The sequence below is a fragment of the Scyliorhinus canicula genome, chromosome 26, assembly GCF_902713615.1.
Source record: "Scyliorhinus canicula chromosome 26, sScyCan1.1, whole genome shotgun sequence".
In the NCBI taxonomy this organism is placed as follows: Eukaryota; Metazoa; Chordata; class Chondrichthyes; order Carcharhiniformes; family Scyliorhinidae; genus Scyliorhinus; species Scyliorhinus canicula.
In genome coordinates this window covers 16,781,651-16,807,232 of record NC_052171.1, presented here as the reverse complement: position 1 = coordinate 16,807,232, position 25,582 = coordinate 16,781,651, and the positions used below count along the sequence as shown (strand labels likewise).

At 47.8% G+C, this 25,582-nt stretch overlaps 1 protein-coding gene across 1 annotated transcript in view; it reads left to right on the top strand.

Moving 5' to 3' along the window:
- LOC119957311 (semaphorin-4C-like) overlaps positions 1-25,582 on the top strand; it is a 78,755-nt gene that overhangs the window by 19,730 nt on the left and 33,443 nt on the right. Inside the window, 2 exon segments of the mRNA XM_038785173.1 lie at positions 612-814; positions 23,825-23,976. Of these exon segments, the coding sequence (XP_038641101.1) occupies positions 700-814; positions 23,825-23,976 (267 nt within the window). The 5' untranslated portion in view covers positions 612-699.

The window sequence follows — 25,582 nt, the reverse complement described above, 5'->3', positions numbered from 1 at the left end:
TAACTGAGTCAAACGGAGAGAACAGCAATGACTGGGAGTGAGATTTCATCAAGATGGTTAATGTAATTGAGGGTTTTGACGAGTGGTTTAGGGGGGTGGGGGCGAAGAAACATTCATGCTGATAGGCGGTTAGTAACCAAAGAACATAGATTTAAGATAATTGGCTAAAGAAATCTGGAGGGTGTGTGAGAATTTTAATTACTATCCAGACTACGTTGTTGAAAGAGTGATGGAAACAGGATCAACAGTAATTTTCAAAAGGCAATTGGATATACTAAACGAAGTCTGCGGCTTGCACAGAGCTTTTCAATGAATCCCACTCCCAGATCTTGCATTTCCTTGCCAACAAAGACAATGGGCCAAATGGTAAATGTTGTATACAATTCTTGTCATGCTATTTCCTCTTGGCATCTCAGAAGGTATTGTATGTTGGCGTGATGTGGGAAAGAAGCTCTTGGTTAATTGTGTACAAGGCCACATTGCATCTAACTGTAATGTGGTTGATTGACCAGTTGGTCCTTCCCCTTGTGCCGGCATTGTGCTATTTTCAACTGAGCATGATCTCTGCTCGTCACCCGCAACTCACTTTCATTGTTCAATAACCATTGCAGTGCTGACCAGAAGGTTGAAGATTGAGGTGGTCGGAAGCCGCAAAGTAAGACGAAGACGTGACTTTTGTTCTGCGAAGGGACAGAAGAGATGGCCAGCGGTGGCTCTTGCCTCCGGGTCTTCAACGTTGTGATGGTGGCATTACTTCAGCTGGCACAAGCCAGTGACTGGAATACAGTGCCACGCAAGACAGTGAGCCACAGTGGTAAGTAGTCCATTTCCTTCTGCATCAGTCTTTTTGTAAACCCTAGGAGGTGAGCCCACCCTGTCGATAGGTGAACAAACCGCTGTTTGGGAATGGTGGGATGGAAACCAAGAAACATAGGCACTGAGAATGCAATAAAGGCTAGAGTGAAGGTGACCTAAATAATTTGTACTGGTGAGGTTGTATCCAAACCTGGATATTTCAACAACCTGTAAGATGCCTGTAACAGTGAGTGAGGTGAGAAATTGCAGCCGAGTGACATTCTGGGATCCCCGCGACTTGGACAAGAAAAGAACTTGCTTCGGTTACAGAGTGGAGTAAGTTCTGGCTCCTGTGTGGAAATGAGGGACATAGGAGTGGCTCCTGCTAATATATGAAGGTGGCACCCTGCATGGGTGTCTACTGGGATGTAACAGAGATTTGTGTCTTACTAGGGCATTTTCCTGTGTTGTTGAGAAAGAGAAGACATTTGGTCTTGGGAACACAGGTCCAAATGGGAGCCCTTGAAAGCAGTTTGATTGGAGGGAGAAAGGAATAATGGTTGGTACCTACCATCTGAGGAGGATGTTGCGTATTGGGGGTGGGAAATGATGGGGAGGATTCGGAGGAAAATTAAAAGTGAAGAGTTTCAGGCATCAAACAGCTGCTGTGTTGATGAATTAACAGTCATTAAAGGCATTGTCGTCTCCTGTGGGACTTCAATCACTGATGCTATCCTTAGTCAGAGACCTGGCCAGGTTGTGGGGTATCATCGTGTCAGATAGAGTGCGAGAGAACTCGATTAGCACGCATAATTTGAATGCGATCACATACTGGGTAATGGGGTGCATCTGCGGGCAGGAATTCTGCTCCCTCCAACTGCTGTCTAACTCAGCAGTTGCACTCACTGCTTTTAAAGGATTTGAGTGGATTTTACCGAAAAATGCAGTAAATATTGTGGCACTGATGTCCAGTCTTCAAAAGATGCCTAGCTCAACAGCCTGTCTCTCCTTCCGAGCCAAATTCTTTTGCCTTGTGTTTGACTGCTGGGGAAGGCACGGTTCACAATTCCAGGGTCCCACGTTCAATTCCCAGCTTGGGTCACTCTCTGTGCGGAGCCTGCACGTTCTCCCCGTGTGTGCGTGGGTTTCCTCTGGGCGCTCCGGTTTCTTCCCACGGTCCAAAGATGTGCAGGTTAGGTGGATTGGCTATGATAAATTGCTCTTGGTGTCCAGAAAAGGTTAGGAGGGGTTACTGGGTTATGGGGATAGGGTGGAAGCTTGGGCTTAAGTGGGGTGCTCTTTCCAAGGGCCAGTGCGGACTGATGGCCTGAATGGCCTCCTTCTGCACTCTGAATTCTATGAAATCTATGCAACGTGGTCCTCTAGTCTTTTCACACTCAAATGTGCTGGTGAAATGTTTTGATTCTTGCTCTGAGTCCCCAAAAATAATGCAGTGGTGACTTGCCTTCAAATAGCTTGTTCCCTTAATCCTCGCTTTGAGCTCCCTGCCATGTGAAAATAAACCCTGCAGACCAGTAGCTGGTGTCTGCTGGGGTCTTCAGGCCCCTCTCTTTGAGAGGTTGGGGTGGCCCGGGCCACTTGCAGCTTCTGAGGCCCACAGCCATCATTTTAAAAAAAAAACAAAAAACAAAAATGAAGGTGCGTGAAAACAAAACGGGACACCAAAAGAAAGAGCCGCAGTTTGATTTTTTTTTTTATGACTTAAATGCTTTTCTAGCCTTTTTGTTAAGTTAAGCATGGTGAGACCATTTTAATCTCTCGTGGCAGGGCTGAACGGTGAGATCTCTTCACTGCTTCTGCATGTTGGAAGTGTGTTCACCTGGAGCCACTGATGCAGGCAATCTGACAGAAATCTGCAACGTAATTGTGATATTAGCAAACACCCCAGAGAGTCCCAGTTTGAGTATTTCTTAAAGCAATTTGTCTGGCTGGCAATCCAGAGAAGTGTTTCCATTCTTCGCACTTCGCAACAGGTAGTTTTTCAACATAGTTACTTTGAGCGAATCTTATGACAACTTCAACCCCGTGCGAGCTGTGCTGGCTGAACGTATTTCCATCCTGCCCCCTCCTTCATGCGGCAGAGGCTGAGCAGACTCTCGCTGCCTGAAGTGCAACATGGAACAGCAATTTTACTGACATTTCCGTATGCGCAGAAAAGCAAGTTACAAAACATTGGCAAGTGTCTGAATTTGAGATCCCCGTTTAGCTGAAGGCCCAATGACCCGATCTTGGCTTTCTCAACCAAGTGACCATGTTGACAGCTGATTGTTGGTCCGGTAGAGGGCATGGTGAAATTGTTGTTGCCATTGTCAGCTGTTATCTTTTTGCCATTTAAGATGGTAAACATTTTTTATTTTTATTTTATAGATTTAGACAACCCAGTTATTTTTTTTTCCAGTTCGGGGGCAGTTTCGTGTGGCCAATCCACCTACCCTGAACATCATTTGGGTTGTGGGGGCGAAACCCACACAAACAGGGAGAATGTGCAAACTCCACAGTGATCCAGAGCTGGGATCGAACCTGGGACCTCGGTGCCGAGAGGCAGCAGTGCTAACCACTGCGCCACCATACTGTCCAATAGTTTCATGGCCATCGTTACACTTTTAATTCCTGATTTTCATTGATGTGGCGGGATTTGAACCTGGGTCCCCAGAGCATTACTCTGGGTCTCTGGTTTATTGGTCCAGTGATAATACCACAACACCAACACCTGCCTGGCTTTAAGCTGGTTAGCATGCAACCATCTCACTACTACTGCCACGGAGCCCACGCTGGACATGGTTCATCATTCCACTGTTCTGGTTTTGAGGTTCCCCAGTTGCCCTCCGAGCAACCCAACTTTATATCCAATCTGTGCAAGATATTGTATGTTAGTTTGACTGATGCTGTTTTGTTTGTCACTCAGCCCACTAATTCTGAGGTGGCAGTCACTAGGCTGTGCTGACGCTACTAACTCCATCTCTTCTACCTTCTCCATGAGACTTGCCTGCAGGGCCTCTCGGGTGCCTGACCATTCTGATTTCCTGTCCAACCCCCACACCAGCTGAGATTGTAAACTGTCCCCTCTCCTCTGGTACTGCCCCTCCCCTCTTCAACTCTGCTATCATTTCCCCCAATGCACTTTTTTAAATATTAAAAGACACCCTTGCCGGCCACCCAGCACTCCTCAGAAACTGACACCCTACCTGCAACATCCCATTTGTCTGCAAGAAGTCATTGAACCTTCTCTCGACTACAAGCCTGCGCTGTTTTTGCAGTAACTTTCCCACAACTCCTCCTGTTTGCAGTTTGCCGCTGCCCCTCCAGTGCCACACCCTAGCAGCTGCACATGGGACATGAGCGAGGCTACGAAAATGCTGCAAAAGCTCAGCAGGTCTGGCAGCATCTGTGGAGAGAGAGAAAAACGGAGTTAATGTTTCGGCAATGACTCTTTGAATTCAACAGCAGAAGTTGGCACTTAACGGAGGTCGCAATTCAGTCTTGAAACACTGGACCCCTGTGCTGAGCAACCAGTTTCTGCTCTCGGCACACTTGCAGTTGAATACAGATCCTTTTTTTAATATATTGAAACCTTTGAGCTTTAACAAATTATAGAGCCTCTCTGTCAGAACTAGACTGCAGCTCTATAATTAGAGCAGTGAATATAATTTCCTGCAGACTGGAATGGTAACTGAACAAGAACATGGGTTACCCCGTGCTGATGAATTAGAGAGGAACAGGCTTTTTTTTCTGGCCTTGTGATTCAGTTTGTCCAGTCGCAGTTGTTTTGCTTTGGTGAGAGGCCTCCTGGATGAGATTCTGGGAGAAATACTTCACGTTCTCTCCCTCTCTCTTCCCACCCTCCCTTTGAACCTCTGTGTTCCAAAACCCCAATAACCTTTGGACAAAAACTTTGTCCCAACTTCTATTTTGCAACAACTTGTGTGTTCCATGTGCTGTTAATGAAAGGAACTCTTTCACATGGAGCGACAGTATTGTCAAAGGCACTGTCTGCCACAATGCTCATCATTGACACTTCAAGGAAGTGAGGAGCTGCCAATATGGATGGCAGAAGAGGGAATATATGAGGATTACATAGACTAGGCTTGATATCCTGGAATGTAGAAGGTTAATGAGTGATTTTGGTGAGCTTTTCACGGTATTCCATCGAGGGAGAGAATTTTTTTCCATTTGTGGCGCAGGTGATAATTAAAGGGTTAAACTCTACCGTCTGTGCGAGGCCATTCTAGACGGAGTTTAAGGAACGAGAGTGAGACGTGTGGAATTGTCTCCCTGTCTTCTAAATGTGAGATTGGGAGAGGCAGATAAACAGTACTGTGATACAAATCAGCCATGATCTCCGAATGGCAGAGTAACGACGCGAGGAGCTGAACAGCTTCTGCTTGTTCCCATGACTCTCTCTGAAAATGCATCCGGGGACAGGATTAGCCTCTGCTTTCACCATCCACACTCTAGTCTCAGGAAGTCACTGCTTGTGATCACAAATACATAATGGCTCTTGGATGGGGTGCTGGCAAGCTCTGGGACTCAGATGTTTACCTGAGTGAGAGTATATAAACAGGAGAGTCGGGGAGGGTGGGGGGGGGGGGGGGGGGGGCATTGCAACTAGAAGGAAAAGGAACTGGTTTGTTGTTCAGTGATTGAACAGCTCTGAAACCAGGTTACAGGTCTGTTTCGCTCTGAATATGTTGGTCAGTATTTTCACTGGATTTCCTGATCATCAGAAGTGTCTTTTCCTGTGATCCACAGGGAATTGACTGGAGCTGGGATCGGCCTTGATTGAGGGGTCTCTAAGGGAGAGCCTCTGCTCACTCACTGCACCCTCTGCACTCTTGTAGGTCCTGAACTCTACCGCCCACTGGGTGCAGTGATGTTGACTCCTTTTAACTTTAAGCAGGAGCCAGGACTGGTGTTGATTTCCTGTCATTTGAGTATAAGCTCAAAACTCAGCACTCTCATCGAATGCAGGTGGTTGGCCAGAGAAACCACGTCCTTCCTTTAACATGACCACACATTGGCCCAGGGTCGTACCTTCCCCTGAGTTAGCTAACATCTGCTTCCTGTCAAAGCACGATCAGCCATATCACAAGTTAACTATTGTGATTTAAAAAAAAAACTCTTTTGTGGCCCCGACAGTGGTCGAGGGAGATTTACGTGTTGACTAAAAATCTGAGAAGGGTGGCATTTGCCCACAAATTGCTGTTTGCCCACAGGTCACTGTTTGTCCGCAGGTCGCTGTTCTTTCCCTTCCTGTGCTACCCCAGGGATGTGGTTCCACTGGTACAAAAGCCCAGTGAGTGACAAGGTGAGCAAATTATCCGATGATGCAATGAGAACGGCTACTATTCAGTCCGAACCAATTGATCCCACTTTTCCCATCCCCATGGCAATGCTTCTTTTTGAAGTATTTGTCCAATTCCTTTTTGACAGGAAATAATGAATTTGCTTCCATCATCCCTTTCCATGTTGTTTTTCAGCTCATAACCACTCGATGTGTCAGAATGTAAATGTTTCATCGTGTGGCCTTGGGTTCTTTAACCAGCGAGCCAGGAGTTGGCTGTTCCGACTCTTGAGCATATCTTTGCTGTTGTTCAGGGTGGTGAATGGGAGGGAATCCCCCCCTCTCTCTGTGCCGGTTTTGTGGCAGAACTCTTGGTGGTACTTTGATTGGTCCTTGTAATTTAGATTCTGGTACGTTTTGTTTTCACACAATTTTTATAACATCGTATTATTCAAGTGCTTGTTTATAAATTGGGAAGCGCAGTTTGGCATGCAAGCTTCTTGAAACTGGTTGAGCAGTGAAGGGGATTGGGATGGAGGAGAAGCCATGGCAGAGACTTTCAAGGCAAGAAGGAGCATTATTTATTTATTCAAGGCAAGAAGGAGCATTATTTATTCCATATGCCAAGGGAGAGACCGAAGACTGGCTGCATTTTCCATTGGATGAGACCCTATTTGGATTTGTGGTGGTGACTATCTTTGAAAAAGGGAAGGCGGAGTCTCTTGACTCTGAAGTGAGGGATGTTTGGGAAATGGTGGTTTTTGTGATTTCAGCCACGGCAGGGTGAGGGCTTGCTGTGCGCAGTCTGAAGCCAGCCGATGAAATGACAGATTGAAATCATCAACAAAAGAATGAATGGCTTTAGATGGTGTGTAGGAGGAGGTTATTGATATGAGGAAGGAACAGTGTGGGAGAGAGCCTTGGGAATGGAAACATCAGATCTACGATCAACGACAGCACAGATGAAGCAATTGGAGGGGAAAGATGATGAAGGCAATATGCTGGTGGTGTTTACAAATGACTGAAGGCAGATGAAAGGTTCAAGAACTTTCCAAAACAATGGGAGTTGACTCATAACAGTTCAAGAGGCATGTTGCAACGAAGCAGGATGATCAGAAAGATCATGTCCAGATACCCCTCCTCCTTCAAAACTCTCCTCACAAACCGACTTCTCTAACCTTCCCAATGTCTCTGACTGGAGCTCGAATGTTACCTTGGCATTGGATAAGAGTCACAGCAGTAAGGGTGGAAAATCTTTCTGTGACACCAATCCTGCATGTTTCGCACAGGTCGCTGTCCTTCAGGGTGAGCTCTCCTATTGAAAGAGGAGGTGAGCTGAGTGTCAAGAAAGCCACGTACGTAAGAGGATGACGAGAAAGATAGCAGAGGTTCTCATGGTGCCTTTTAGTTTGGAGAGTCTGAAAGGTCTGGGAGGTGGAAGGAAACATGCTGTTCATTGAGTTGGTGGGAGGTTTCCGACCAGGATGGTCCAGATGAGACCGAGCGGGAGATGTGACGTTAAAGGTCAGGTTTCCCCTCCGGAGATATGACAACTGTTGTCTGATCAGCAAGGAGCTCCTGGCGGGCCTGCCAGGTCTGTTTTGGCAAGGAGAGGGAGTAAAGGGAGAGGCAGGAAGATAGAGGCTGCACGTTTTAATTTGCCTGAAGGACGTGGCTTGACTGCTGTGTCTGTCTTGGCCAGCAGTGTGCCTTTGTGGCAGCGTTTTGAAGATGGTCCAGCCATTGCCAACGTGGACATTTTGGTTTGGACTCTTCCCTCTGTGTAAATGACGTTTGTAACATAACAGAGACTGCCAGTAAGTTTCTAAACCATAGTCAACATGCAGAGTTACTCGAGGGAAATAATGTTTCCTGTTTCCATTATGGGCGGGTGTAGTAATAGTGTGGAAGCCAAGGGTTTTGGAAGAAAAACATTTACATCCATTCAAAATGTATCTTTAATTTTGCTGTTTATGGATTTTGTACTTGCCAGTGTTAAATATTTTTGTTTTCTCCTGACCAGTTGGCCAGTTGCATCATGCAACTGGGCGGCATGCACAAGCTGGGCCAAAGGGCATGTTTCCATGACTGTGCAGTTGGATACAGAGTGAACTTCCTTCTACACTGGCCCCATCAAGCACTCCCCGAGGTGCACATAGACAGGTTAGGTATAGTGGAACTCCCAAGGAGGTTTCCCTACGAATTGGCGAGTTTCTGAGCACACTTTCTGGACAAAGAAGAGGAGTGACGAGATTTCTTTTCCTGTCCTTTTTTTTTTGACTGAAGCCATAAAAGGTTCCGACTTGAGTCCAGTTGGCTGCTGCTTTGTGAAAAGTGAATGGACCAGGCCCCAGGCTGATTACACAGAAGGTTTTAATTGACCACTCATTGGCCTGCAGTGAAGGAGCAAGGGGTCATCATTTAACACGCTGCGATGCCCAGCCCTCTGCTTCAACAAGTCAAATACCACCAGGCAGCCAATCTTCATTTTTTTCCACCAGGAGCTGGTGCTTTTTATTCCGAAGGCTATTCTCACCGCCATGCATGATGGAGTAACAGCTGTAGTCCATTACAATAAAATATGGTGCTGTTTCTTTATGCCAGTGACGAGACAAGGCAATGAAAGCCAGTGTGTGCTTCCAGCACTGGGTCACTGTGCTGCTGCTGTTGTTTTTTTTTGAGTCATTTGTGGGGTGGGAGGGAGGGTGGCACGGTGGCTGTGGTTAGCACTACTGCCACATGGCGACGGGAACCTGGGTTTGATCCTGGCCCAGGGTCACTGTCCATGTGGAGTTTGCACATTATCCCCGTTTTCATGTGGGTCTCACTCCCACAACCCAAAAGATGTGCAGGGTAGGTGGATTGTCCATACTAAATTGCCCCTTAATTGGAGAAAAAAACTGGGTAAATTTATTAAAATTTAAAATATTTTTGGGACATAGGGTGGCTGACTCGGCCAGCATTTATTGCCCATCTGGAATTACCCTTGACAAGGTGATGGTGGTGGGTTGAACAGGTGCAGCCCGGTTTGCACGGGGTGGAGTTGCCATGTGAAAATGGGACCAGAGTGTGACTGCAATGTTTAATCTCTAAACCTTTTCACTGAGAAGTGGGTGCAGCAGGGAAAGGGGGTGGGGCACTGCACAGGCCCTGGGTAAGGGAGAGGAGACAAATGAACCAGGAACCCGTGCTCCTGATTACTGTCCAATGCTTGGAATGAAGCAATGCCAAGTGGGTATTTGGTGAGGATGGGATTCAGTTCTGTTGTGATGCCCCTGGTGGGGGTTTGGCAGAATCTAGGGGAGGAATGGGGGACGTTTTGGTGTCCACTTTACCCTTGTTGCAAGACTGTTGTTGAAACACTGATTCCTTCTCTTGCACTGCAACAAGAGCAAAGCAGTTTTGAAACGGCCAATCCCCCCCCCAACCTCCCTGCTGAGATTTTGCCTTTCCACCTCCAGACTTTGTTCTTTTGCCAGTTCATTTGTGTTGCTTCATGCAGTTCCCAATCCCCTCCAACATCTTGCCCAAGGAGACTTTCTTCGCAACCAATGAGCGTTGGTCGTTTGGGATTCATGTGCGGCAGGCCTGACACTGGCCTTCCCTATCACCAGCTCTTTGCCACAATGTATTTCCATCACTGGGCGGAGATGGGAGCGGGTGGCATGGAGGTCACTTCTAATTCATGGGCCTGCCTGGCTGAACTGAGCGAATGTCGAGGTGAACAGATTCATGCGAGGCCTTCCTTGGAGTTGAATTGAGCACAGTCTGTATTTTCAAGGGAATGGAATCCTTCAATTAAAATAATGACACGATACATGCAGGACAATAATCAGGAGCGCAAGTTCCTGCTTCATCAGTCTCCTCTCCCTTACCCAGGGCCTGTATTTGAGAGAATTCCACATCAGTCAAGGAACTGCACAGCTTGGCGTTTTCCATGACCTGGTCACGTGGGCTGCTCTGGATTCCCAATGGTACTTTGGCCCGTGGCAAGGGTTGGAGCCAGTTAGTTTTCAGGGAGCATGCTTCCTATTTGGTTATTATTATTGGTGGAGAAGCCTTCACCATCAGTGAATAATCCACAAATCTTTTCAATGGAACCATCAACAAGTATGCCAGTTATCTGTGTCGCATTGTCAACATTGTGTGCCTTTGTTTCCAACTCAGGGATGCAAATGTGGATGAAGTTGGTTCTCGGTGCCTGTTTGCTGTCATCGTTTATATTGTATGGGATCAATGCCTATCAAATATGTAGATGGTTGGAAGAGTGCTAAGACACTAGGAAGGCACACTTTGAGATGACGGGGCTGTTGCACGATCTCTGGCAAGGCTATTGCTTGTTGCCCCTGAGTGGCTGAAGTGCATGTCCTCCAACAGTGGTGCGAATGAGTGCATTCCCATGAGCTGATCGTAGCCACCATGAAGGAATGGCCATGTCTGTCGATGTCAGATTGTTGGGGAAGTTGGGAAGTGATCTGGTGACGTTTTTTTTTAGAACAGTACAGCACAGAACAGGCCCTTCGGCCCTCGATGTTGTGCCGAGCAATGATCACCCTACTCAAGCCCACGTACACCTATACCAGTAACCCAACAACCCCCATTAACCTTATTATTTTTTAGGACACTAAGGGCAATTTAGCCTGGCCAATCCACCTAACCCACACATCTTTGGACTGTGGGAGGAAACCGGAGCACCCGGAGGAAACCCACGCACACACGGGGAGGATGTGCAGACTCCTCACAGACAGTGACCCAGCCGGGAATCGAACCTGGGACCCTGGAGCTGTGAAGCATTTATGCTAACCACCGTGCTGCCCAAACGTTGCTGCCTGTGCTCTGTGTTCGTCTCAGGAGAAAGAGAGAGAGAGGTGTTGCATTAGACCATAAGACATAGGAGCGGAATTAGGCCACTCGGCCCATCGAGTCTGCTCCGCCATTCAGTCATGGCTGATATTTTCTCATCCCCATTCTCCTGCTTTCTCCCCATAACCCCTGATCCCCTTGGCACCCTGTTAATTGCCAATCTGCGCCCTTGATGGCTGTGATGGGCTATGACCTCCATGGCAGAGGCACCAATCAATTGGAGCACGTCCGAGGCTGGACATTGTTCAGCTTGCTGAGTTTTACTGTAGCTTCAATCATGGGGATGAGCTCTGCCCTTTTCAGTCCAGGCAGGCGATGCGCTGGCACAAATCCATCTGCACCCATTTTCCACACCGAGCGGTAAGAACCCTGACAGCCATTCTCCAATTGTCGGCTCTTGAGTTTAAAAAAAAAAAAAAAAAAATTTAGAGTACCCAATTCATTTTTTCCAATTAAGGGGCAATTTAGCATGGCCAATCCACCTACCCTGCACATCTTTGGGTTGTGGGGGTGAAACCCACACAAACACGGGGAGAATGTGCAAACTCCTCACGGACAGTGACCCAGAGCCAGGATTTGAACCTGCTAACCACTGCGCCACCGTGCTGCCCGGCTCTCGCAGAGATGCGCGATAGGACATGAACTTGCTGAAAGAAATCACTTTTGCAGATCCCGCACCATTGTCAAGCAGACGTTGGAAGCTTTCTGACATCCTCAATCCACAAATACTTTGAGATCACCCATAAGGCTGCAAGATATTTGTGGGCCTCCCCCATTGTTAAACGGGCTCCTTGTTTGATTAGCCGTGCCAGCTCCTCGGCAGCACCCAGACATTAAAAAGCTGCGTGGCTGTGAGAGGGCAGCTGACTGATCATGGGCAGCTTGGCATCTTCTCTCTTTCCGTGTTGGCAGCACCATCCATCCCTGAGGAGGTAGCAATGTGCAAGAGAGTTGGCATTGAGCCCCCTCTGTCAAGCCAGCTGCACCACAGTCAGCAGACGTGTGAAGAAGCCACATAGCTGAGCGACCAAGGCTCCCTGATTTACTTTCCCATATACGTAATGCTCCGTGCGAAGGGCGATCCCATTTTTGCCCTCCCTCCCTCTCCATCCCCCAGTAGATACTGAGACCAGGCAGCAATGGCCCCATTGCAGGTCACAATCAATGTGAGCAGGGCTGGTAACTGCCCTTGGACACTAGGAGGGCATGTGGCTTGGTGGTGATGGCCTCTGTGATGGAATGGCCTACCAGCACTGATTGAAACATGAAGAATGGCATTTAACAATGGCTCCACTGTCTAACTAGGTGCCAGGATTGAGAGTGCTGGCTCGTGTCCGAGTGGTTAAATGCATAACCACTGGGGGCAGCATGGTGGTTAGCATCAATGCTTCACAGCTCCAGGGTCCCAGGTTTGATTCCCGGCTGGGTCACTGTCTGTGTGGAGTGTGCACGTCCTCTCCGTGTGTGCGTGGGTTTCCTCCGGGTGCTCCGGTTTCCTCCCACAGTCCAAAGATGTGCGGGTTAGGTGGATTGGCCATGCTAAATTGCCCGTAGTGTAAGGTTAAGGGGGGGGGGTTGTTGGGTTACGGGTATAGGGTGGATACGTGGGTTTGAGTAGGGTGATCATTGCTCGGCACAACATTGAGGGCCGAAGGGCCTGTTCTGTGCTGTACTGTTCTATGTCACTGGGAAGCTAGAGGGCCTACGTCTCTGAGAACATGTCTCGATCAAACCGGCTGCACCACGGTTTCCCTCCCACTACGCAGACACTCTAGGTTCATGTGGATGCAACCTGTGTGTTATGGTAACAACACACGTTCTTTCGTCTGAACGGCAAGATCTTGTTCGCTTGAGAATTCTGCAGCACTCCTGCAGTCTCGAGAGTCCAAATCCACAATGATGTCATTGATCTCTCAGCCAGTTTGGAGGCGGAGGTCCCCAGGTGCACAGTCTGTGTGTGGGACAAGACAATTGAGTGGAGTTTTTCCAGCTCCATATTTTCCTTGCTTGCCCTGAAGGTGATGCTGAATCTGTGTTGCGATTCCACACGAGGAAGCAATGGAATTGGAGGAAGCAGGCTGCAAGGAACATAAATACAGACTGATTGAGCCATTTGCTATCTTCCTGTGCAACGCATGGTGTGAGATCTTTTCAGCACACTGCATCCCCCATTGAATAGCCACTGTTCCACTCTGAGACCTGGCATTGAGGGCTAGCAGTCTGCTGAGTGGTGCAGCAAATCATGACACAACCTGTTTCGGGCCACTTCTGAATTCCACACGTTTACCCGTCCAGGACTAGGTGCTGAAGCCACTTTTTGTTCCCCAACCTGTTGGCCCTGTCGGGGTGATTTGAACCCAGCAGAGCTCAAACCCAGATGTTTAACCTTGCGTACTGTATGTGACCAATGACCTAAGCAATGAGTGGGTGGCTGGGAGAGTTATTACTGGATCTGCATCAACAGGAACCACTGGAGGGGGAGGAATGAGCTATTCCCCATATTGCCTGAAAGATTAAACACTGACTAGATTAACGAGACTTCAATTTGCATGGTGCTTTCACAGCCGTTCCGAAGCTCGTTTCAGCAAATGAAGGACTTTCCAAGTGTCAGAAATGTGGCAGCCAGTTCATCCGCAACACGTTTCAGCAAACAGCTGATTATCTGTTTTGAAGTCATTCTGATTTAATGTGAATAATCTCACAAGCATGGCTGCAGGGCCAAGTCCAGGGGTTGGGAATTATGCTGTGCATAACTCACTTCCTGACTTGCCAGCAAAGCCTGTTCACCATCTCCAAGGCGCGAGTGTGATGGAATGCGCTCCACTTGCCTGGATGGGTGCAGTTACAGAGCTCGACACCATCCAGGACCAAGCAGCCCACCTGATTGGCAACACATCCAACATCCCAAACATTGACTTCCTGTGCCACTGGCGGCAGCGTGCACCATCTATAAGATGCACTGCATTAGTTGACCAAGCCTCCTTTCCAAGCATCTTACAAACTCGGGAACTCTGCCACCAAGGAGAACAAGGGCATGGGAATGCGATCACCTGAACTTCCTCTCCCAAGTGACACACCATCCCCGACATGGAAATATCTGACCTTTTTGCTTCACTGTCGCTGCGTCAGAATCCTTGAATTCTGTCCAAACGTCACAACCAGATGGGACTCCCCACAGTCTGTTGGAGGGCAGGTTGGAACAGGCACAAAATGCTGGACTTGCCAACTCGTCCAAAGCATTAAAAAAAAACAAGGTTTGATGAAGTGAAAGAGCTATTGGCATAACCAAGATTGCTCGACTCCTTCCATACGAGAGCCCGTGCGTATTGTCGAAGGTTGAAGAGATGTCTCTTCGTCATTGCATTGGAAATATCAGATGACCAGTCATTGGTCTGGTTAATGAATCTTCCATCACAGAGGAGTTTCTGAGCTGGGTGACGAAGCGACTTTTCCCACATGTATAGACAGAGGGGCAGTAGTACATTCCACCTCGGCCGTGTTGCCAAACCCACGTTGTCGATGATCTCATTGTGCACTGTGTAAAATAAAACATTTACAAAATAAATGTGGTCAGGAATATTCCGTGTTGCTCCCTCGGGGACACATTTGGTGAAAGCATTGGCCTGTGGGTAACTGAATCATGCAGGCTAGGAGATCACCGGTTCCACCCTGTGCTGTGTGCAGCCAGTAAACCTCGAGCAGGGCAGCAAGCAGAAATTTGTGGGTCCTGTTTAGCAGCAGTATCTTTGGGATTGGGAAGGGAGAAAACAGCCAAGATTCCAGCTTCTGCTTATCCAGTTCCACCTGCTGGCAAGCGGTCCATCAGATCTCTCTGATTGATCTCTGGGTCCGAGGGATTGGAGGAATTTTCAAGACCAGTGCATCTTGAAAAGTATTAAATAATGATGGTCTGGTTGTCGTGTTTATGGGGCAGGATTTTGGTATGTTCTTGTGTGTTCCTGAAGTGCACGCATTCTGACGGTGCCTGATGTTTGCAGGCAGCGATCTATATTGACTTGTGGTTTTTGAGAGAGCTTGGAGCTGAAATAGATGCCTAGTCGCTTTCTCGGAATGGGTCAGTTAATTGCATTTTCTGGCTATCATTTCAGACTTCCCAAGAAACCGATGCTCGGGTAACCTGCTGGGGAAACGGAAGCTAATTGGGGGAGGGGAGGGGGGGGGGGATAAGGAAGGCTGAGAAATTGGATTTCAGTGGATGGTGACTGGGAAGTGGTTGAGGGGACTGAAACCTGCTGAGCTGTCTGAGCAGTCGAAACGTGCGGAGAAGCAGTGTGTTTTCCTTTGGGTAACCAGAGTCGAACGTACATGTCCTGATGTGTTTGAGTGATCAGATGCAGATAACTCCAGGAAAGCTACGCCATCAGGACTGTCATGAAGTGAGTGAAGGAGGTGCCATAGAAGTGCAATGATCCATCTGTAGCTCTTGGTTGATGCGTGACGAAGAGTGATTGAACTGCACAAGAGGACGGCGGAGTTGTGAAAGGCTCTGGGACGACACATGGCGCCACATATGTTGCACAATAAAAGAAATGGTTCAGTAGCATGAGCTATTTGTGTAATTTAAATGTAATTTTATTGAATATAACGCGCCTGTTAACTGATTAATTTATGTTGCTTTTGGTTTGATTGTTACAGTAAAAGTTTTAACAAGTGTAATCTTGTCATTGCTTTCTTTTGGGGTGAGTTGGGCTGGTTAGTTTCCCAGGTAAATATCAGATCAGGATAAGATGGGAAGCAGCTTTCGCAGACTCATTGGGAAACGACGTAGACCCACAATATTCCAGTTACCTGTGAATTAGCTGGAAGCAATGAGGACCCACATGGTTAAAGGGGGTCTGATCCTGGACAGTACCGTGCCCCCACACAGGAGTTGCCTTCAGGTACTCTGGTTTTATTATCACCTGTGTCACCTTTCCTGCTGACCAAATTGGGCTGGGTGGAAAATTTGAGAAAGATGATTATTGGATTTCTTCTGAGGCCAGCTCGCACATGACTTTGGTCTTGTTTTGGCAAGAGGTGGTTGGAGGAAAGATAAATCAGCTCTCAGTACCCTGTAACCTGGTATTTTCCCCATTATGTCGAAAGAGTGGTGTAATCTGGCACATTTGTTGCTGGCCTTGTGGAGCAAACCCGCACCAGTGTTTACATCTTGCTGCTGACAGGAATGGATTTGCAAAGACTTAATTAAGGACTAGAATCAGTAAGGGATTTTCAAGGTTTATGTGCAGCAGAGTGACGACAGTGAGTTCGAAACTGGGATCTAATTCTGATCAGGTGACTTCGTTTTAGAGTACCTGGGAATGAGTTGCAGGATGGTAGCACTGGCTTCACAGCGCCAGGGTCCCAGGTTCGATTCCCACTTGCATCACCGTCTGTGCGGAGTCTGCACGTTCTCTCCGTGTCTGCGTGGGTTTCCTCCGGGTGCTCACAATCCCGAAAGACGTGCTGTTAGGTGAATTGGACATTCTGAATTCTCCCTCTGTGTACCCGAACAGGTGCCGGAGTATGGCGACTAGGGGCTTTCCACAGTGACTTCATTGCAGTGCTAATGTAAGCCTACTTGTGACAATAATAATGATTATAATAAAGATGGTTTATAAACCGAATAATAGATTAGGTGGAGGGTGGTACTGTAGCAGGGTGATTAGCACTGTTGCCTCAGTGCCAAGGACCCAGGTCTGCATGGATTTCCTCCCACAGTCCAAAGCTGTGAAGGTTTGGTGGGGTTACAGGCAGAGGGGGTGGACCTAGGCAGGCTTCTCTTTCAGAGGGTCAGAGCAGACTGGATGGGCTGAATAGCCACCTTCTGCACTGTAGGGTTTCTGTGATTCTATGGAACGAGTTTCAGGCTGGGAGCTAATTTTGGAGTTTACTGGAGAGTGGTGTGGGCTGCGACCCAATGGAGAAAGAGCTGCCCAGTTGCACCCTCAGGATCAATATCACGTGAGTTGTCTCCAAGCATTAGCATGTTCAATGTTTTGGACTGGCAAGCAGATACTTTTGTTTTTGAGTAAACAGGTTTATCTGCATTCTTCCCTGGAGTCAGGAATTTTGGTGAGTGGGATGTTTTATCACATGGAAATACCCGAGCTGGAAAGTGTGTGCAGCCAAGGAGGAAGTGGTGGTGTATTAATCTTTTTAAAAGGATTACAATGCAATAGGGTTTGTAAGTATCATAGAATAGAAGCACACAGTCCCTCCTTGCCATTCGGCCCATCGAGTCTGCACCGACCCTCTAAAAGAGCACCCTACCCAAGAGCCACCCTTTCCCTATAAACCAACCGAAGCTGCACCTTTTTGGACTGTGGGAGGAAACTGGAGCACCCAAAGGAAACCCACGCAGGCAGGGGGAGAAAGTGCGAACCCACTCGCACAGTGACCCGAGGTCAGAATTGAACCAGTTTCCTGGTGCTGTGAGGCAGCGGTGCTAACCACGTGGCGCCCCAATAAAATAGCCAGCCGGGTCCTGGAATTGGGATGAAAAATCTGGAACATGTTGAAATCGAAATTGACGTAGTTCATGTGTAGGGCAGCAAGACTAAATTGCATTTAGCTTGTTCTTTCCGCAATGCCCCCACATTGAGCGAGTGTCTTTTCAAAGTACAGTCACTGTTAGAATGTAGAAAAGGGACCCCATTACTCAAAGACTGTCCTGCAGCACTTGGGGCTGTTGCTCAGTTTTGCTGGAGGCAGGATTTAACTGAGTATACTAGGACAACATTTGGCCCATCATGGCTGTGCTAGCTCTTTTAAGGAACCGTGCAATGAGCTCCACTTGCCCAATCTTTCCCCTTTAGCTTTCCAGATACTGTTCCCCTTTACTGTCATTATCCAATTCCCTTTGGCAAGTAGCTACTGATTGCTCCAACCATTCATTCAGGCAGTAAATTCCAGACCACAGCAACTGTGTTTTCCTCGCCAAGCCTCTGGTGCTTGTCGTTCTGTGGGGCTTGTCGTTCTCTGGTGACTGCTTCCAGTGGCACGCAAATCAATTTCTCCCTGTGTTTATGGGATCAAAAGAATTCCTATGGTCCTGGACTGCTGCAGTGAACCACCGGGATGGGTATCTGCTGTCGTGTTTCCTGCCGCCAATGTCTGGCCATGATTGGTCATCTCGCACAACCAATAACATCTCATTTGGGTGAAGTACATAGGGATGCCCTATGCCAGTGGTAGTTCCTGGCAGAAGTGGCCAGAGGAAATATAATCCCAAACTGAATTTGCAGAGTATAATTGCAGTGAATAGGAGAGGGTTGTGCAGATTACCTAACACTGCTGAGGGAGGGTCAAGAGTGGGCACTTCATCCAGAATCCTCGCACAATGAAGTTGCAGTTTTCACCTCTGCTGCTGCTGTGAAATTTACCTAATTTTCTTTATCTTCTGAAGCGAATGAACAATCACACCTAATACTTGACTGACGGAGGAAATATTCCCCCCCCCCCCCCCCCCCAAATAAAACGCTGGGAATATGCAGAACAATAAATACAAGGCAAGGACTGAGGATGCTGGGAATGTCAAATAAAAGCGGAAGATTCTGGCTAAACGCGGCAGGAGCGCCCGCATCTGTGCAGCAAGAGAAAGTGAGTTAACATTGTGAGTCCAGATGACCCGTCTCCAGGACAGTTCTCACAACATTAACTCTGTTTCTCTCTCTGCTCATGCTCCTATCCTGCTGAGGAAGTGCCCAGTGGGTCAGGCAGTGCCTCTGGTCAGAGAATTTCAGGTCCACAGACCACCCTCCCTGTTTGCAATAAAATATAAATTTCTGAAGAGTGCCACTGAACAGTTGATATTGGACATGATCCACCATAAGGATCACTTTCTTTTGATGCAAGTGCCTCACAAGTCTGAGGGGTTTGGCACGGTTTCCTGCCCAGAGGTGTACGAAAGGCCAACAAGCTTCCATCGTGTGTCTCCAAAATGGTCCTCATTCATGAAATATATGAAAGTGCATTCCGTGATTATCATTACATGAGGTGCTGTCCAACTCCAATGTGTGTTTTACTCACTACACTTGCAATTACAGTTAATATATACCATACTCATTACGAGGTGCATATGCAGCTTGAGCGATCTTTTTCCCTCTTTCCAGCCCCAAATGTAACCTGAAGGGCCTGTGGCCTGTCTCAGCCCTCCATTTTAACCTATCTCTCAGCGGCTTTGACTGGACGAGGACCACATTGGCTGACACAACCCCCGAGTGTGGGAGGAGGGGGGTTAAGAGCCGATAACTTCAGGCAGTGGGTGGGTTTGGCTCCGTGTCTTCAGTATTTGAATTCTTGTGCCAATTTTCAAATGGTGTCCGGGAGGGGAAACAGTTAAATAAGATGATGCCATGGGTAGGTGCACCAGCAGCGTATCTGTGTGCTTGTGTTTTTCATTTTAAAAAAAAAAATTCTAATTAAGGGGCAATTTAACGTGGTCCATCCACCCACCCTGCACATCTTTGGGTTGTGGGGGCGAAACCCACGCAGACACGGGGGGGAATGTGCAAACTGCACATGGACAGTGACCCAGAGCTGGGATCGAACCCGGGGACATCAGTAACCCGGTGATATGGATTGAGCAAGTCCTGTGTCGCCTGCCACAGTCGACAAATTCACCATTCTCCGCCTGGTCTGACCACGATTTGACTGACAAAAATGGGCACATATTCCTCAGCAGGTCATTTTCAGGCCTGAATGAAAAAGAAAGAGGACGCAAGAGCTTAAAGTGGGTGAAGGCGGAACAGATCAGTCAGCCCCAGTGGTGTGGGTTGACTGGTTTCAGCTGTCAATGCTTGTTGAGAATATTGGCAGGAATGCTGAGGAGCCCAGGATGAGTGGGGTGCGTTACAAGACCCACATAGCCATGGGTGAAGTATCTGCACCGTGTCGGAGTCCTTCAGACTGCATCTTGGGAACCAATGGTCTTTGTGTCTTTGCACTGTTTAGTGTAAGTGGATTAAGAGCAAGCACTTCTAAGATAGCTTCTTCAACACAGCAGGTTCAGTGCATGTCAGACAATTGAGTTGCCACAAAAGAACATCAGCTGAAAACTATCAGCCTCACACCCTCACGCGCTTACTTGGCACGTTAGTCTTCCAACCAGAAAAAATATGTTACAATTCTCTTCACTCAAACACTAAACTCCCCTGAAGTCTTCTCTGAGCAATGAGAATCTCTTTGAGATTTCTCTCAGTTCTTGTCCAGGGAGCTGTTCTGCGATTCCTCCGAGTGCTTGGATGGTTCATAGCGCAAGCAGGCAGAACATTTGACTGCCTGATTTTGTTGTCTTCAGTTGTAACATCCAAGACATGCAGCAGTTTCCCAAGTTCCTAAAAGCTGCGATATTCAAGGCAACAGAAACACTCGCTCAAATGTTGGGTGTGATGCCCCCCTCATCTTAATCTCAGCTGTGTACGATAGGTGAGTGATGGGAGATTGGAAAATCTGGATACCTCACTGTGCTCTGTTGAGGGGAATACCTGACTGCACTGCACACATGTTTCTCATTATCAGCGTAGTGTCGGCACCAAAGGCGGAGTCCAATGTGCAGTCTAAGCTGACGGAGCAGGACAAAAATGTCACTTCCACATTGGCTTGTACGTTGACACCGTATTGAGATGTTTAACATGCTGGTGGTTCCTGATCACTCGTTGGTTGTGAGAGCAAGCTTTGGCCAGGTGATCAAATGTCACACAGGAAAATGTAATGTTGCATTCCAGAGTGTTGAGTTGAAAAGAAAGAAATTCCCTTCTCTGACTCATTGTAGTACCAAAGTACAGTCATCTCACTGGGAGCAGAGAAATGAGTTGGAGTCACGGAAATGGTACAGGTTTCCTGGGTGGGTACTGAAGAAGAATGGAGAATAATTCAGCAGAGCGACAGCAGATGGCCCTCTCTGAAACTGGAACAATGTGCTCGTTGGAGAGTCATCAATCTCCGATAAATCTGATGGTGAAGAATGGCGGATGTGGTTTCCTGGTGTTGGAGTTACCTATTTGTAACTCCCAGTGTGTTGCGAGACCCCGGATGAGTTCTGGCTTGCTAGACTACCGGAGGAGCAGTGACAATGCTCCGAATGATCCCCCAGCAGTCACAGTTAATAAATATTCAGGGCGAAATAGAATCATAGAATTTACAGTGCAGAAGGAGGCCATTCAGCACATAGAGTCTGCACCGGCTCTTGGAAAGAGCACCCTACCCAAGGTCAACACCTCCACCCTATCCCCATAACCCAGCAACCCCACCTAACACTAAGGGCAATTTTGGACACTAAGGGCAATTTATCATGGCCAATCCACCTAACCTAGAACATAGAACAGTACAGCACAGAACAGGCCCTTCGGCCCTCAATCTTGTGCCGAGCCATGATCACCCTACTCAAACCCACGTATCCACCCTGTACCCGTAACCCAACAACCCCCCCCTTAACCTTACTTTTATTAGGACACTACGAGCAATTTAGCATGGCCAATCCACCTAACCCGCACATCTTTGGACTGTGGAAGGAAACCGGAGCACCCGGAGGAAACCCACGCACACAGGGGGAGGACGTGCAGACTCCACACAGAGACCCAAGCCGGAATCGAACCTGGGACCCTGGAGCTGTGAAGCATTTATGCTAACCACCATGCTACCCTGCTGCCTGCACATCTTTGGACTGTGGGAGGAAACCGGAGCACCCGGAGGAAACCCACGCACACACGGGGAGGATGTGCAGACTCCGCACAGACAGTGACCCAAGCCGGAATCGAACCTGGGACCCTGGAGCTGTGAAGCGATTGTGCTGTCCACAATGCTACCATGCTGCCTTGCTGCAAATGTGCTTGTGTGGGCATTGGCTGAGGATGCTTTTAGGGTCTGTTCTAGTTGGCTATTCATTTCACCATTTAACGGCCCAACACCTTTTGTGACAGCTTTGTTCAGGAAAGGAAGCACGCAGATGTGGTTCGGATTTCATTGAGGTGGTGTTTGAAATGCTTATCTAATGTCAGGTTGCATTTGGGTATAATTCTGCTCGTGTGCCATTCCAGATCCTTGAGGTGAGTAACACAGAGCTTCAGAACTATGATAAAAGAAACTTGTCACAAGTTCACCTGGACAAGAAAGGTGTTCAATGCAATTATGTTTGGCTGTGCAGCAGTTAAACAGGCCCTTCAGTCCATGCTGCCATTTTTGCTTGACTTCAACTTCCTCCTATTCTTTCTCATTTACCTCGATAAGACTAATCTTCCTCCTATTCTTCATTTACTTCGATAAGACTAATCTTCCTCCTATTCTTCATTTACTTCGATAAGACGAATCTTCCTCCCATTCTTCATTTACCTCGATAAGACTAATCTTCCTCCCAGTCTCCCTCATCTACTTCGATAAGACGAATCTTCCTCCCATTCTCCCTCATCTGCCTCGATAAGATGAATCTTCCTCACATTCTTCTTCATTTAGCATGATAATCCTCACCCTCTATTTAGTTTTGAGGGTTGGCCAGCAGCTGGTTTTTCTCTGCTGTTTGCTTCAACCGCTCCCTGTGCACAGAGGTTCCAGAGTCCTCCACTCTCGGTGTGACCAGGTTTCTCCAGAATTCCTGATGTGATTTCTTGGTGAAGATCTCCTGTTGATGTCCTCTTCCCCACAAGTGGAAACCGTTCATGACCTTTAAGACCCCAACGAGATCAGCCCTCGGCTGCTCCCTTTTCAACAGCAAAGAGACCCAGCCTGACTGTCCTTTCCTGCTTCTCACCCACACATTTCCTAAATCACCCGTATAATGTTCTCTGTTCCCTATCCAGTGCCTCTTTTATGATATGGGGACCAGGACAGTGTGCTGTGTGTGGTCAAATCAAGATTTGATACACTTCCCTAATTTTCAAATCCATGCCTCCAGAACTGTACAGAACTGAGTTCAGTTTGTCTTTGTTTTGACATTATTAAACTGCGTCATAAGTTTATGATTTGTGTATTTGTACTCTTAGATTCCTTTTCTCCACCACATTTAGAATCATTTAGGTATGTTACCTCCTTGACTTTATTGGAACCATGTGATGCCTCACATTTATTTATGTTGAAATTGATTTGGCAATTATATATCTCTCCTGCAAAGTTTTTTTTTCTTTTTTTTGAGAAAAATAATTTAGAGTACCCAATTCATTTTTTCCCTCCGATTTAAGGGGCAATTTAGCATGCCTAATCCATTTACCCTGCACATTTTTGGGCTGTGGGGGTGAGACCCACGCAGACACGTGGAGAATGTGCCAACTCCACACGGACAGTGACCCAGGACCGGGATCGAACCTGGGACCTCGGCGCCGTTAAAGTTTTTAAACCTTTTCCGACACCACTGTGCTTCAGTACAAGTGGGTCCCGACCTCCCATTGTTGGTACAGCAACAGATACAGTACAGCTAAAACAGAGTGTACACTGTTGGTTTTTGTTTGACAAATACCCCATGAATTTTGCTCAGCTGGTGGCACCTCACTCCCCCAGCAAGAATCTCTGCAGCTCCACTAAAAATGGAGCACATCATGTTTCTGCAGTCTTCTGTGTGGAGTTGTGTTACTGTGTTACCTGTGTGTTTGTACTATGCAGCATTGTTGTGCCCTGTGTATGTGCACCGTGTGCTTCTGTAATCTGTCAGTATATGAGCTTAGTGTGGTGGGGTGGGGGCATCAGCTGCTGACCAGGGGAATTGAGGGTGCTTATCATTGTGAAGTACCTGCCCAGGTCTTGTGGTTTGCTGACGTACCGGCTTGGGGTTTTCTCATGTTGGCAGCAACGCTTTGGTACTCCAGCCTCCTGATGTGACGGCTTCGGCTGCATGTTGACATGCCAGCTGACTGTAATCTCCCTCCTCTCTTGCAGCCCTAAAAGAGGTCAGACGCTTCTCGAAACCCAACGTCTCCAACTACACCACCCTGCAACTGGATGAAGAGGAGCAGGTTCTGTACGTCGGTGCTCGAGAGGCGATTTTTGCCCTTTTCATGCACGATGTTACAGAGGAGGTGAAAGAAGCGGTAAGGAACGTTTTATTCAACACACCGCGTGTCAGGTATGACAATCAGTTGGGGTAGTTAATAGCTCGCTCCTCACCCACATGACCAGTCTATGTGTATCAGCCTTGAAGGTGCTAGGAAACAATGATTCTCCACTTTAATGTTTCCGAGGCCTATTGTGGCACACCTGTAGTGTCCTCTTTCCACTGAGCTGGGGTCCTGGATGGGATTCGAGAGGGTTTGTCCATCAGCTTGAGAAGACTAGAAGCTGTTAGTCGTAAGAACCACTTGTACATATTTGCAGGTATATTTGTATAAACATGAGGTTGTACATGAGGTCTCAGTTGCATGTGATGTTACATCACCGTTACCTCAGTATCAGGTGCTCCTGATGTTAACCCTTCACTTTTCTTTCCTTACTTAACGGGGTGTTGACTTTTGCTGGCTTGGCCAGTATTTACTGCCCAACCCTAATTGCCCTTGAGAAGGTGGTGGTGTGGGCTCACCCACAAGGCTATTAGGGAGTGAGTTGCAGGATTTTGACCCAGCCACACTGATATATTTCCAAGTCAGGATGGTGAGTGAGGTGGAGGGGGAACTTGCCGATGGTGGTGTTCCCATACATCATCTGCCCTGGTCTTTCTAGGTGGCAGAGGTTGCAGCTTCGGAAGGTGTCGTTCTTGGTCAGTTGCTGCAATGCATTTTGCTGATGGATGCTATTATGCATCAGTGCTGGAGGGAGTGGATGTTGGGTGGGGTGCAAATCAAGCGGGCTGCGTTGTCCTGGATGGTATCAAGCTTTTGGAGCGTTGATGGGGCTGCACTCATCCAGGGAATGCTTGCATCAGCTTCTGTCACACAGACTTGGATATTAAACCTGGGATCTTCCAGGGAATGGTCTGGGAAGGTGCATTTGACATTTGAGTCTCAAAGAGCTCCAAAGCCTGGATTTTGTGTGCGAGTGTTTTGGACTCTAGCCCAAGTTTGCAAGTTGCTGCCTGGTTTCCATGTTTGGCTTGGTCAATATGCTTGTGCCTTCCAATGGCCGAGTGTTGCAGCAAGCATTCCTTTGAGCAAACGGACATGTGCGCCTTGTTGCAGCATTTACCCGGCCTTTGGAATGTGAGAATGGTTCTTTACACCCATCTACTACAGCTCTCTCATTGGTGTGCAGGAGAATATTGGCCATGCTGTAGTTGTCCCTTGTAATCCTCATGGAGTACAGAGCGGTTCCATACGCTAACCTCTTTGGCTGGCAGCCTCCGGCTGAGCAGCATGGCCTGAGAGAGGCTGCATGCTTCCCGCTGCTCTTCATTCTCATTGGGCGAAAGCCAACAAGGGTGCCATGAGTAATTTACAGCTGACATATTCAGCCAACATGATTGATACTCTGAAATGTTTCCCGTTCCGTCAACCCGTGCTTCCCAACCCGGTTGCTGAAGGGTCACCTTTTTAATAAGCAGCGGTTACAGCACCAATCGAGCCTCACAGAACAGACCATCCAATCACGTCCACAGACAGAAAGAAACCCAAACATTCCAAGGGCTCAAGCAGCACACGGCACTCGGTTTAAGCTGCACGGCTGCCATCGCTGTCAGCGGATGTGTCCCGAGCCAGAGCACCCAGG